At 38.9% G+C, this 14,398-nt stretch overlaps 2 protein-coding genes across 3 annotated transcripts; both read right to left on the bottom strand.

Annotated features, from left to right (window-relative positions):
- Positions 1–514: 514 nt before the first annotated feature.
- On the bottom strand, positions 515–5,362 carry tubb6 (tubulin, beta 6 class V). The gene is made up of 4 exons (XM_079862923.1): positions 5,218–5,362; positions 4,117–4,225; positions 3,658–3,768; positions 515–1,703 (listed from the first exon to the last, which is right to left on the bottom strand). Exons 1-4 carry the CDS (start codon positions 5,272–5,274, stop codon positions 640–642), a joined length of 1,341 nt encoding a protein of 446 aa, XP_079719049.1. The 5' UTR covers positions 5,275–5,362; the 3' UTR covers positions 515–639.
- Positions 5,363–5,910: 548 nt separating this feature from the next.
- Positions 5,911–11,932, bottom strand: cidea (cell death inducing DFFA like effector a). Of its 2 annotated transcripts, XM_079863613.1 has the most exons (6): positions 11,854–11,932; positions 11,412–11,608; positions 10,300–10,435; positions 8,981–9,136; positions 7,388–7,560; positions 5,911–6,216 (listed from the first exon to the last, which is right to left on the bottom strand). In XM_079863613.1, exons 2-6 carry the CDS (start codon positions 11,486–11,488, stop codon positions 6,108–6,110), a joined length of 651 nt encoding a protein of 216 aa, XP_079719739.1. In that variant the 5' UTR covers positions 11,489–11,608; positions 11,854–11,932; the 3' UTR covers positions 5,911–6,107. The 2 variants fall into 2 exon arrangements, with proteins under 2 accessions (XP_079719739.1, XP_079719740.1); XM_079863614.1 differs by lacking the exon at positions 11,854–11,932 and having other exon boundaries at positions 11,412–11,769.
- Between the last annotated feature and the right edge of the window lie 2,466 nt (positions 11,933–14,398).

Genomic DNA, 14,398 nt, shown 5'->3' with positions numbered 1-14,398 from the left:
AACCTCCATAAGAGATTAGTTTTACATTTAGAAATTTGAAAAGCTGCTATGACAGAATTTGATCCATGATTTCCAGCTGAAAGCCCTTTGTGTTTGTTAATGCTGTGGCTCTAAACAGTGGTGTCGAGCCTGGACCTCCTCTATTGTTAGCTACACGCTGCTAAGTGTAGAACGGCTTGCTCAGCAGCTGTTGAGAATAATAGAAGGTCGAGTGAGCAGGATTTGCGTCCAAGGCTGGAACAAGAGCCTTTGTGTTGCGGACATGAAAGCCTGTGTTATTCAGAATGACTGGCTTTAACCTCACCTATCCGACAGGATTTTAGTTCAACTTGAACTTGGCAAGTACACGTCAAATCTCTCGGACTATCCACCTTTTTCCTAACGAGGCACTTTCGATTTCACCAAAGAATCCACACAAAAGGAATTACTTAGTAAGCACTATTAATAAATTATTCCAGTCCAAGTGTATTAAATTATAAAAACCAAAAATATTCTCTGAGACAGTACAATGCATATGGTCCTCAAAATGCATTTATTGCAAACACGCTTTGACTTCAGTCATCCACATACAAAACGTAAAAATCACAGCTTAAAAAATACTCAAAGCACACACACACAAAAAAAGAAAGCATCTGCTGTTCACTCGTTCACCTCTTCCTCGTCATCCTCAAATGCTTCCTCGCCATCATTGGCTGTAGCCTCCTGGTACTGCTGATACTCCGACACAAGGTCGTTCATATTGCTCTCGGCCTCGGTGAACTCCATCTCATCCATTCCCTCTCCGGTGAACCAGTGCAGGAAGGCCTTGCGTTTAAACATGGCCGAAAACTGCTCGGAAATGCGCTTGAAGAGCTCCTGGATGGCCGTGCTGTTGCCGATAAAAGTGGAGGCCATCTTAAGTCCTCTGGGTGGAATGTCACACACCGCGACTTTAACGTTGTTGGGGATCCACTCTACGAAATAGCTGCTGTTCTTGTTCTGAATGGCCAACATCTGCTCGTCGACTTCCTTCATGGACATTGGCCCGCGGAAAACGGTAGCCACCGTGAGGTATCGCCCGTGCCGCGGGTCGCAGGCGGCCATCATGTTCTTGGCGTCGAACATCTGCTGTGTGAGTTCAGGCACCGTGAGCGCGCGATACTGCTGACTTCCTCGCGCGGTCAATGGCGCGAATCCGGGCATGAAGAAGTGAAGGCGAGGGAACGGCACCATATTGACCGCTAGCTTGCGCAGGTCTGCGTTCAGTTGGCCGGGGAAGCGTAACGAAGTGGTGACTCCACTCATAGTGGCAGACACTAGGTGATTGAGATCCCCGTACGTGGGAGTGGTGAGTTTTAGCGTGCGGAAGCAGATATCGTACAGCGCCTCGTTGTCGATGCAGTACGTTTCGTCTGTGTTTTCCACCAGCTGATGCACAGAGAGCGTGGCGTTGTACGGCTCCACCACCGTATCGGACACTTTGGGTGAAGGCATGACGCTGAAGGTGTTCATGATGCGGTCGGGATACTCCTCTCGAATCTTACTGATCAGAAGTGTCCCCATTCCGGATCCGGTTCCTCCACCGAGGGAGTGTGTGAGCTGGAAGCCTTGCAGGCAGTCGCAATGCTCACACTCCTTTCTGACCACATCCAGGACTGAGTCCACGAGCTCGGCTCCTTCCGTGTAGTGGCCCTTGGCCCAGTTGTTTCCGGCACCTGTCTGTCCTGCAAAAGCAATACAATAATGGAAGATTGGTTGGTAACACTTTATTTCGATAGTCCACTTTAGACTTTCTACTAATTGTAAGTAACTTTGCAACTACATGTCAACTAACTGTCATTAGAGTATTAGAAGACTGTAAGCTTAATATCTGATAACACTTTATTTTGTTGCTCCCCAACAGATATTCTACTGACTATAAGTAACTTGGCAACTACAAGTCAACTTATTCTACTAACTGAACCCTAACACCTAACCATAACCTCTACTACAGTCTACTAATACTCTAATGAGAGTTAGTTGACATGTAGTTGCAAAGTTACTTATAGTTAGTAGAATGTCTAAAGTGGACTATTGAAATAAAGTGGAACCAATTGGTTTGCAATGAAAACAAAATACAATATTCTTAGCCGCTGACTACAGCGAACCGTGTGGAGCATTCATCATAGCCTATGTGCTGTTTATGTTCATTCTTGGGATGCACTCCAGCTGCATTGATGTATTTTTATTAGTGAACGTCATTTATTTCCTCTTGTCAAAATAAAATTTGTCCACACTTGTCTTGAGAAGTGATACCGATGAGAGAACATAGTATACTGTGCCTCTTTTATATACACTGTGACCACCTGCCATATATGTAGACATTCAATGTATAGTTCCTCGTAATCTATGTAGGCTATGAATTTCATAACAAAAGATTTGTTTAGATTTTCACTGTCATAACTGAAAATCATTTGCTTCAAGTGCAATTTTAACAGTTTAATTTCCCAACAATACATATAAGGTCTGTCTCTAGTCTGCACTAATCAGTAAATTGTTTCTGAAAATGCTAAAAGTTATATAAAGTTTTATAGGAAAGCAACATAAATGTATCACTATACTACATAATTCTCCATACTTCCATTTGAGTTATTTTGTAGTTAAAATGTTAATTATTATTAAAAAATAGTAACAATAAAGAATGTGTAAATGGATCCAAACATTTCACTGGTAGTGTATGTCACAGAAATTCACAAAATAACCTTTTTCCACTTTAAAGGCACAATGAAATGCCTTGAAAGGTGCACCATTATTCTGTTCTGATGCAATTTCCACTGAAACAGGAAGACAGGGCGGGACATATCAATCAGCTCCTCCCCTTTTTAAAATAGCCAATAGCGTTTAGTTTGTATCACAGCTCGACCAGAGCCGTTGAGCTCGGAAAAGCCACAGTTTCCTTCTAATCTCTAACCATTTCTCCTCCATATCGCTTTAAAATAAACATTCTGTGCAGAATTCAAATGTATCCGATATGTTTTCTGGTCTGTGGCGACTCGATCACATGATCCGCTCTGTGTATCCTGTCTCTGGTCCGGAGCTGCAGCGGTTCGCGTGACACTAATGTGAAACAGACTTCATTCGCCCCAATGGTAAGCATATTTACACTGTCTTAATTGTTCTCTGTCCCCTATATAGTGCACTATGCGCCATTCACCATGTAGAAAAAAGTAAATGTGTGAACAAGTGACTGATTTCAGCCGCAGCCTCGGTGTCTAATTATAATGTAGGGGGCGGAGCTTCAGATTCTAGAGAGCATTTGATTGGACAGAGAAGCTGAAGTGCAGAGTGATGTTATCAAAATCATTGATCCATATTGGCGGAGTTTTTAAGTATATTCATACTCGAAACCAAAAAAACTTTTATTTTGATTTCATGGGAACTTTAAATAACCTTTTGTGGAATGGAAAGTTTCCATGGATGTTAAAGGTTTCTTCATGGAACCATCGGTGCCAATAAAGAAACTTCATTTTTAAGAGTGCAATATTGTAACTCATTTTGTTTGAAGGAATAAGAGCCCATGTTCTAAGAACATATAAAAACAAACGTTACAATTATGTGTTCTTTGTGGCCTACATTCTTTGGCTTGAAGCTAACAGACCTACAAATAAAAAAAGAGAGTTTGGCATGTTGACACGGTACCAAAGATGAAGTTGTCTGGTCGAAAAAGCTGTCCAAATGCCCCAGAACGAACACTGTCCATAGTTCCAGGCTCCAGGTCCACCAGCACGGATCTGGGAACATACTTGTGAGCTAACACACACACACACACACACACACACACACACACACACACACGGCTATAAATCTTGTTTGCTGTAAAAGATATGCTGTGAAACTTTATTACTAAAACAGATGATAAATGACTTAAATTATTATAAATTAATTGATAAAACAATGCACATTTTGTAAATTAATTCATATTCGTTTTTATTAGGCTAATTTATGTAAATCCTTTAATAAAACATGATGCTAGTGCAGTCAGATCAGCCCAGGAAATTCCTCTGAGCTGACTACACTGCTCAAAGTTTAAGGTCATTGTGAGTTTGTGAGGGGGAGCAACAAGAGCACTGATACTCGCACACTGATGCACATACTTACAGGACGCCTCGTTGTAGTACACATTAATTCTGTCAAGCTGCAGCCCTGAATCACCCACATAGTTGCCGGCTGGGTCAATGCCATGCTCGTCGCTGATGACTTCCCAGAACTAGATGTGACACAGTTGTTTTGTGTTAGTTCGGATGTGATTTCAGATAGATTTCAAAGCACGAGATTCTTTGATTGTTGAGATTCTTTGCATACTCGCGCACAGCAGGACACATCTTGCCACACCCAGGGCAACTGATGTGCCCTTAAAATATAACGGGTTGTTGCCTACCATGACTCAAGCATTGATCACATTTAAGTAGGCCTACAGTAAATATGATAAAACCACACTGACAAACTGTAATCAGCTGTAGAGAGAGCGAGATTCCAGGTGTGATTCATTTGAACGGGTATTAAACAATTTAGTTTGGTAACGCTTTTAGTACACTAGAGTAAGAAATACCTAGAAAAAGAAATTCACGAAAAAGAACCGGATCTTAAAGGGACAGTTCACCCCAAAAAATGACTCATCCTCAAGTTGATCCAAACCTGTATGAGTTTCTTTCGTCTGTTTGACACAAAAGAACATATTTTAAATAATTTTGGTAACTAGACAGTTGACGGCACCCACTGACTTCCATAGTAGAAAAAAAATTAAAAAGTACAATGGGGCACATACATTTTAATTTTTGGGTGAACTATCCCTTTAGGAGTCGGGAATCCTATTTTAATCACTGAAAATTAACGTTCAGGAATCGAATCACACTGGTCGTGCAGTACGTTTTGATTCACTGAAAAGAATCGGATCATACGAGTCATTTGTTTAAGAATCGAACTACACTGTTTGCACTGCAGCTGTTTTGCATTCAATATGCCTGTAATCAGTAGCGATGTCGCGCTTTAAAAGTCTATTAGAGAACTGTCATGACTGAAAATCATCAGCTTCAGGTACTTTTTTTAAAGTTTCCCAAAAATGTTTTTCCCTAAAAAAAAACAACAACCTAAGTTTCAGTTTCCATATGTCTGTATTAATCAGTAAATTGTTTTTGAAAGTGCAAAATATAGTTAAAAACCGACACAGTGTGATAGGAAAATAAAATACATTTGACTAACCTTTGTTCCAATCTGATTGCCGCACTGTCCGGCTTGAATGTGAACGATTTCCCTCATTGTTGTAGTTGTGTGAAGATGCTCCTCAGAATCTGAGCTCTGCTCTACTGCAGGGTGACTGCGAGTTCACTGAGACACATGAGCTTCAGCTTCCACACGATTGGTCGGAATTTGAATGACACATCAGCTGCACAATCACACAAGTGTGCTGTCATTGCTCTCTCACAGATTCTGCAATACGTTGCAAAATAATATATCAGGCTACAATACATCAGTTTGTTCAGAGTAGCCTAAATTGTATTTCAAAAGAAAGTCTAGACATTTATACTTATGTAGCCTACTTGTCTTTACGACAACAGCTTATTTATCACAAGTCTATACCTGAATCATGATGATAATCTGCTGCCTTTTCCATTATTGTCTTTTTATATAGCCTACCAGATAGGCTACATGTCCTCAAAAAATACATTTGAGGCATTTGTTACACAATAAATGTGTAGTCCTGACTAAATCAACCTGGTCACCCAGAAACACAAATCGGGGAAGAAGGGGATCTTTGGGAACTTTTTGGAGTTTCATTTTGATGCATAAGTAGCCTAAATCAGATAAAGTCTTTTTAAAATGCAGTCACAAAACAAGTCAACTGGAGATCATTTTTCAGCACAAGCCTGATAAAAGATGACAATAATAAGATGTCATTTAGTTCACAATTTTTTTATTCACAGTACAGATTCACACACATGTAATGTTGCACCCTCGAAATAAGCAGTTCTTCCATGTAAAACATACTGTCATAGACAAACATCAGTATTTAATATGGTTGGTATAAGCATGCAAGCAAAAGCTAAACATATGTGCAATATTCATGTTTCCCCCTCTATCTGATGTGATGTTCAGCTACAGCATTCCTCTTCCCCAATATACCGCAACACATACGAGGATCCGCACAGGAGAACTTGACCCGCCAGTTTGGCCACGTACATGAAACATCGCAGTAAAGACCTGAAGAAGGAAAAAGGGAGTAATATTAATATAAATGGTCACTTTCAGACAGGCTTTTTAGTACTAGACTTCCTAACAACAAGGTAGAATTTTGCCCCATGGTAATCAGATTCTGATTGTTCTTAGAAGTACAACATTTTCAATGGTAAAAGTTCTGTATTAAATTAGATGATAAAACGATAGAATCATGTTCAAGAAAATTATTTATAATTAAAGTCACCTGCAGCAAATCAAAACTGACAATTCTTATTTTTAAATGGTATATTGCTGTATTTATTACAAGTGATTTATCTTTGCACATTATTTTTCTAAATTCACATGCCTCATAATCTTTAATCAGAATACCTTCCCCTCCCTCTCGCAGCATCTCTTCTCTTCTCTGATGACAGGGGCGGGGCAACCTGTCACTCACATGAGATCAGCCAATAGCAAACCACAACCATCCAATCAATTCCCAATGGCCAACTCAAGCCCCGCCCTACATCTGTTCTTGCATTTCATTCGTATATACGTCACAATAAGGAAGAAAAGACTATCACAACTTCTGTCTCATGCTGACTTTAAGATTGCAGATTGAAATCCTGACATTAGGAAATTCATTGTGTGTGTGCGTGTGTGTGTGTGTGTGTGTGTGTGTGTGTGTGTGTGTGTGTGTGTGTGCCCTTGTTTATATTACATTGTGGGGACCAAATGTCCCCATAAGAATAGTAAAACCTGAGATCACCTACATTGTGGGGACCAGCCAGCGGTCCCCACTTTTCAAAAGGCTTATAAATCACACAGGATGAGTTGTTTTGAGAAAGTAAAAATGCAGAATGTTTCCTGTGATGGGCAGGTTTAGGGGCAGGGTTAGTGTGTGTGTGTGTGTGTGTGTGTGTGTGTGTGTGTGTGTGTGTGTGTGTGTGTGTGTGTGTGTGTGTGTGTGTGTGTGTGTGTGATGGGTAGGTTTAGGGTCAGGGGCAGTGTAAGGGGATAGAATGTACAGTTTGTACGGTATAAAAACCATTACGTCTATGGAGAGTCCCCACAAAGATAGTGAACCAGACATGTGTGTGTGTGTGTGTGTGTGTGTGTGTGTGTGTGTGTGTGTGTGTGTGTGTGTGTGTGTGTGTGTGTGTGTGTGTGTGTGTGTGTGTGTGTGTGTGTGTGTGTGTGTGTGTGAATCTCTTACATGAGAAAGAACTTGGCTCTGGTACACTTGATGTCGTATGAGAGTGAGTATATTTCATAGAGTGTGGCTTTAACAGTGAGGCAGCCCAGAAAATCCTTTGGGTTCAGCTTGTACAGGTCAAAGCTCAATTTGGCAATTCCACTTCTTCTCGGCTGTCGGAAACTTGGCAGAACCTGGGAAATATGAATTGAGGGCAAAACAAATATGTTGTGAGACAAAATCACTGACTGAAAGCAGTTACGTCATCGGAGTTCTGGGTAAATACAAGCCTGCGCCCTAGTGGAACAAAAACACAAAGATGGGTTAGCTAAAATAACTCTTGCAATAAAGAAATGAATACTCTTTAAATAACAAATGCTGAAGATCATTTTAAATCTTGTTAAGAAAATAAAACTGATAAATAAACAGCTGCAAATGAAGCAACACTTGGAATCTGGTTAAGCCGGCTTTAGGGAACGCAATCCTGATTAGACCTTAGATTTCATTGTTTGCTTAAGCACAGCTTATGAAACACACAAAAAGGGAAAATGTCTTGTAAAGTATGCAGTAAAGAAAATAATATCCTGTTATATTTACTGTAAAAACTGTCAGATGTGGTTTACAAAAATTCTCTCTAAAAAAACAGTATGCTAACACATTTTCTGGATTTTTTCAGGGAATGCATTTTGGTCACAATATATTTTAAAATTCACACACAGTATTACAGATATGCTGTATACAGAATAATTATAATTCATCAAAATTATAGCTTTTCTTGAAACGTGGCATAATTAATAACTTCATAACTAAAATAAGAAATAAGTAGAAATTTAAATAGAAATAAAATAAAATGTTATGCATTAGCATCACTTCTGGGACCATAAGTTTACTGTTTATTAATGTAAAACAGGGATTCCCAAACTCTGAATTCCTTCACTTCAAACTTTAAATATAATATTTACTTGATATTTACGTTACCCCTGAGTTATTATTTGAATAATTTAACACCACATTTGCATGTTCACGGTTCTGTGATGTCGGTTAATGTCAGGCAGGTAATTTTATTTTATTTTATTTTGTATTTTTTTGTGATTTTCTTTTTATTTATTCATTTTAATTTAACATTTTTATGATTTTATTTATCCCTAATGTGTATACACTGTAAAAAAATTCTAACCCTCCCAAATCAAAAATTTCAAGTGACCGATAACATCTAAATTTTTCAATTGGCCCAAGTGAAATTCTGTAAATTATAAAATTAAAGTTACAGATTTTCACTTGGGCCAATTGAAATTTACAGAATTTCACTTGGGCCAATTGAAAAATTTAGATGTTATCGGTCACTTGAAATTTTTGATTTGGGAGGGTTAGAAATTTTTTACAGTGTATGAAAAACTATTTGTTAAAAAAACAAAACATTTTACTGTCAAAGTAGTGTCTTGTTGAATATACAGTAAGGCAGATTTGTACTGTATTTTGACATTTATACTTTATACTTCCCCAAAAAAAAATTCTAATATTTTACAGGGAAATTACACTTTTTGTAAATTAACTTACAGTTAACCAATAACAAATTTTTTCAGTTAAAATGATAAATATATGTAAGTGCTGTACCAGTTTGCTAGGGGTCCAAACTTCCCCTTTCTCCAGGACCATGAACAGAGTATTAGTTGGCAGAGACTGGAAAAAAGCCTCAGAGTCCACCGCTGTCCCATCATCCTCCAGCACCAGTGTGAGCAACTGACACGTCATCAAGAAAGAACTGGCCACCTGGAGAGAGAGAGAGAGAGAGAGAGAGAGAGAGAGAGAGAGAGACTTCACATACTATGAATGGTGCAAATATTAGTATATACAGGCCCGCATTAAGAACACATAGGGTCCTGAGGCTATAGCCAACCCAAGGGCCCCCTACATAGTAGCCTATCTCGGGTGCTCCACTAAAAAACAGCGCTTAATATGCAGGAACGTGATGGGGTATTCGTGACTGAACCACCGGGAAAAGTTTAGGTGCTCCCGATGGCCAGTCAATCTACATCACAGCCAATCATGGGCCCCCGTTTATAGCTCGGGCCCTATTGTTAATGCGGTTATGTATATATATATATATATATATATATATATATATATATATATCTCCAATAAGATCTGAATGTAGACAGAATGAGTGTCTTATGCTACAATCAAAGTTTAGAAAAATTTGTAGGCCTATTCACTTCAGAAATTTCCATGACTTTTATTATTATCATTTTTTCATTATTAAGTATTACTAAAAATTTTCACATTTGAAAAATAAATAATAAATAATTTTTAAAGAAATTAATACTTTTGATTACTAATTAAAAGCAAAAGTATAGACTTTCATGGAAGCTCACAATTCTGACTTTTTTTCTCGAAACTGCAAGTTTACATCTCGCAATTGTGATTTTTTTTTTTTTTTTTTTACTCAGTATTGCAAGATATAAACTCGCAATTATGAGAAAATGTCAGAATTGTGAGTTGACTTTTCCCCCCCTCAGATTGGACTTTATAACTCGCAATTTCGAATTTATATCTCACAATTGTGAGAAAAATTGGCTGGCTAAATTTCAGATATCATGTGTGTATTTTTATTTTATTTTTTTTTTACCCTCAAAATATAGTTGTTTTGAGGGTAAAACTTCTGCTGCAACTTCTTCATCTCACACTTTTGACTTTTTTTTCTTGCATTTCTGAGTTTCTAACTCTAAACTCGCAACTGTGAAAAAAAAAAGAGTCTAAATTGTAAAATAATAAGTCACTTACATTCCCCCCTCCCCCCCTCAGGATTGCAAGAAAAAAAGTCAGACTTTGGAGATACATTTTTTTTTAAAGTTATTTTAAATATAATATTTCATAATATTACTGTATTAAATGAAGATGGAGCCTTGTTGAGCAGAATGCAAGTATAATCTGACCTGCTCCCTGAGGTCTGCTAGAGAGGTGCTCGTGAAGCCCGTCCTCCTGCGCCGGTTCTGCGAGCACACCCTGTACGGACGGGCCTGAGGAGGAGGCAGCATTCGCTGGGCAAGAGACGTCATCGACGACACAGACCTGGGGAGGTTTAGTACAGTTAGATCAGACACTTTGAATATGACAGAGTTTGGGGGATAGAAATAATTGTTAAAACTTCAGGACTAGCCCTGCAACTTCAGGACAGTCTATAGTTTCTGAATTCCAGAAATAACAGCTTTCTGAAAGGATTTAACAGACATTATAGGCAATTTGCCATTGATCAAACAGTTTGGTTTGTTAAGAGTGAGTTATGGTTATATAAACAGGATGTGAAATGTTTACTGTCTGTTATCGTGCCTATAATGCAATGCTTGATAAAACACAGCAGATAATAGTAGTACAGATCACTTTCACTATTGTGAAATAAAACAGCTCTTAATATAAAATGTGGCCACATTTTATAGGTGTTTAATTATTTGATTTGTGCATTTGAGAATTGCATACAATACAGATTGTTTCAAAGCAGCTTTAGAGATAAACAGAAAAGTAATGATATTTCAAGCAAACAGAAACTAATTCTGCTGTAAAGCAGCTCTAAAAAAGACAATAGTGTCATTATTCAACTAGTTAGTTAATACTATTAAAAAGATAATACTTCACAACAAGCGTCAATTTGTTACAGTAGATATAAACTAACAATGAATTATAAATATTTAACAGCATTTATTAATTTAGCTTAATGTTAATTTAGAAATAGTTATTCTGTTCATTTGTTTTTTACAAAATTTTAATGTATACAAATTTAAATGTTAAAAAATACCATGTTGAAGTTAATATGGCCAAGATTAATAAATGCTGTAAATATATGATGTAGGCTACCTAATGCATTGTATTGATAATTGATAATAATGCATTGTAACTAATTTGAACAAATTGAACCTTAAAGTGTTACTATAGGATTTAAAATAAAACAAAACTTTCATAGAGAATATTTTCATAAATGACCAAAAATCCTGTTGCTCTCCAATATTAAAGCCTAAAAATTATTATTTATAAAGCCCAAATAGTGTCTTACCTCATTACAGATGTAGGAACTAATGTTTTAGCGTAGTCCATACTTCCCAGAAGCACTGGAGACGTTAGGAAACACATGCACTGAGCTGTGGCTGGAAGAGAGTCTCTAATCTGAGCAGAACGTGTGACACAGGAGGAGTTTGTGTTGCTGGACTGGTGTAATGGTCGAGTGTGTACAGTACTCGACTCCAGGGGGCACTGCCCTAATTAAAACAAACAACAAATTCACATAATTAATTTTGTAATGAATGAGTACTAGTGACCTATTTCAGGTCTTTTCCTCACACTAAGCTATAAAGGCTGTTCTGTTCTAGGTTGTGAGTGTATAATGAATTGCAGGTCTGTAAACCACAGCTGGGATGAACCATGCAGTTCTCCATGAATTTGATATGAGTCAGTCTGACTTATAGTACCATTATGAAATTTGATACGTTTAAAAATACCTGCTGGCCATTTGTGCTCTGCTGAAGATGAGTAACGGCTCACTGCACAGTATTGTGTTTGCATTTCAGGACTGTAGTCCTGAAAAACAAAATAATTATAAAATATATAAAATAACATCATTTCCGACATGAAATTCACGAAGCAGAGCAAAGCATACGAGACAGCGTTCTTATTCAAGTTCTGAAGAAATGTGGATCTGAAATATTTGATCTGATGAGAGACCACAGCCTGATTAATGTGCCAAGAATGTTTATTCAAACAAACATTTTATTTATTCAAATGTTTTAAAGAAAAACATTAAAATAAACTTTATTTTATGCGGTCCACTCAGGTCAGGTGTAGAACTGTCAGTGTAACCCCTTACAAATTACATGCAGGGATGAAATCACTATCATGTTACAGCATGAAAAATACATTTGAGGGTAAAACTAAATATGCCAGACATCATCTGAAGATTACACTGTTCACCTAAATGTTAGTATTTCAATTAACAAAATAAAAAGCATGTACAAAATCTAAAACAGATGTTGTTTTCTAGTAATACAACCTACTCCACCTACTCATGTCTGGGGACGTGAACTGCAAAGAGTTAAAGGGGCATTCCACCCATTTGAACATTGTTTTTTATTTAAAGTGGGTCATATATGTAGTCGAAATGTAAAATAAATTTTGAATTTGGTGCCTTCGTGACCGAGGAAAGACAAAAAATAACTTCAGGACGCATTTGTATGAAAGACAACAACTCCCACAATGCACCACATTGCACAGCTCCGCAAGCCACTCCCACTAATCCAGAAAGCGCATATCTGCCTATAAGAGAAATCACTCTTCCGTCTACAAGGCTAGCTACCACCAGAGCTTGAAATTCATTTCACATTCACACAAAATGTCTAGTTAGTTGGCGAACTCATTAGTGCATTACTCCTCGTTTGTATTTCTTTCGAAAAGGTGAATTATTGCATGGTAACGTTACCTGGATGTTCAGTCAGAACATATGCGGTGCGAAACTAGGATAGTTCTCAACACAAACGTCCGTGTCCTCGTCTGATTCAGAGATTTCGTCCAGGAGAAATTGTCATCGTTGAAATTCTTTGCCGCAGACGGACTCTATCTCTGTGTTCGTAGCGGTTCGTAGTTGCATAGTGAGATCACCGGCGCCACCAGTCCGCCCTAACTCGAGCCAGTCCGGGCTCCTCGTCCGCGGCAGGCAGGTCTTCTGCCTCGGCTGCTCTTCGCTATAATGCGGCTTGTAAAGATGGCCACAAACACCTGATTCAAGCATCAGACTTCCGAAATCCTCTTCTTCTATATCATATTGAGCACTCTCCTCCGCTATTGTCATAACTTTACATCTGTCTCCACAGCGCCTGTTAGCTTAGCTTCAAACAAGATGGAGGATATTGCTTTCAGTTTCAGAGAGTAAAGTCCCACCCACTGATCTGTAATAGGTCTGTAGCGTGAGCGGGTCCCGCCCCCTGGGAAAGATGAGGAACGAGTGCTTGTAGTCTCAACAGAAATCCCCCCCATGCTGCGTTCACACCAAACGCGAAAATGCGTCTGGCGCGAGTGATTTCAATGTTAAGTCAATGGTAAGACGCGTTTACGCGCGTCTGGAGGTCTTGCGGCGCGAATGAGGCGTTTAGCGCGGCGCGGTAGACGCGAATTCGCCTCATTCGCGCGTCTAGTTCGCGCGAATGACGCGAATTGAGCGTCTGGCGCGTTTCGCGCGTCAAGCGCGAATTGTGCTTTTTGTGCATCACGCGTTTGACGCGAATTCGCGTCTGCCGCCCGAGTTGAAAAATCTGAACTTCTGCGTCAATTCGCGCCGCGTTAACCAATCAGGAGCCTGCCTGATTGCTACTGTCACGTGGTGAACTGACAGTTTATAATGTTATTTTATGTTTGGCCTCAATAAATTTTGTAATATGACTAAAATGCACAACAAAGCAAATAATCTTTCACATAAAAACTCGATTTCAATATATGAGAGATACTCATTTTGTATTGAATGCTATTTATTCCATATTCTAGATTATATGAAACTTTATTAATCTAATGTAAAGACAATAAACACAATATAAAAACTTTTCAAAAAATCACAGGACAGGTTTCACTTTTGGAGGCTGGCTCCATTTATTATCAAAACAAAAATAAATGACAGATTAGGTGCGTGAGAGGGTGAACCTCGCACCGGGCTGTACAGCGCGGGCTCGTCATGCAGAGACCACTCAAGGCCGAGGCTTTATACGGCCTACGCTGTCCTCGTCAGCGTCCTCACCGTTAGGTCCACCAAACCTACCTCCTGAAGCAAATTGTGAAACTCCTGAAACCCTCCGGAGGGTTTGGTGGACCCGAGTACTGCGACGATGTCCCCTACGCTGCTGTTTCTGCTCTCCAGAGCATATACGAGCGGTGACTCTCTCGATTAATGCTAATGCTAATGCTCGATAAACATCTAAAAAAGATGGCCGCCAACAGGTTTCGAAACTTTCGCCCCCGGGCTTCGCCTTTGACGCGCGTGACGCGCGTAAATTTCGCTTCAAA

The sequence above is a fragment of the Squalius cephalus genome (assembly GCF_949319135.1).
Source record: "Squalius cephalus genome assembly, chromosome: 25".
In the NCBI taxonomy this organism is placed as follows: domain Eukaryota; kingdom Metazoa; phylum Chordata; class Actinopteri; order Cypriniformes; family Leuciscidae; genus Squalius; species Squalius cephalus.
This window is presented reverse-complemented; position numbering and strand designations above follow the sequence as displayed.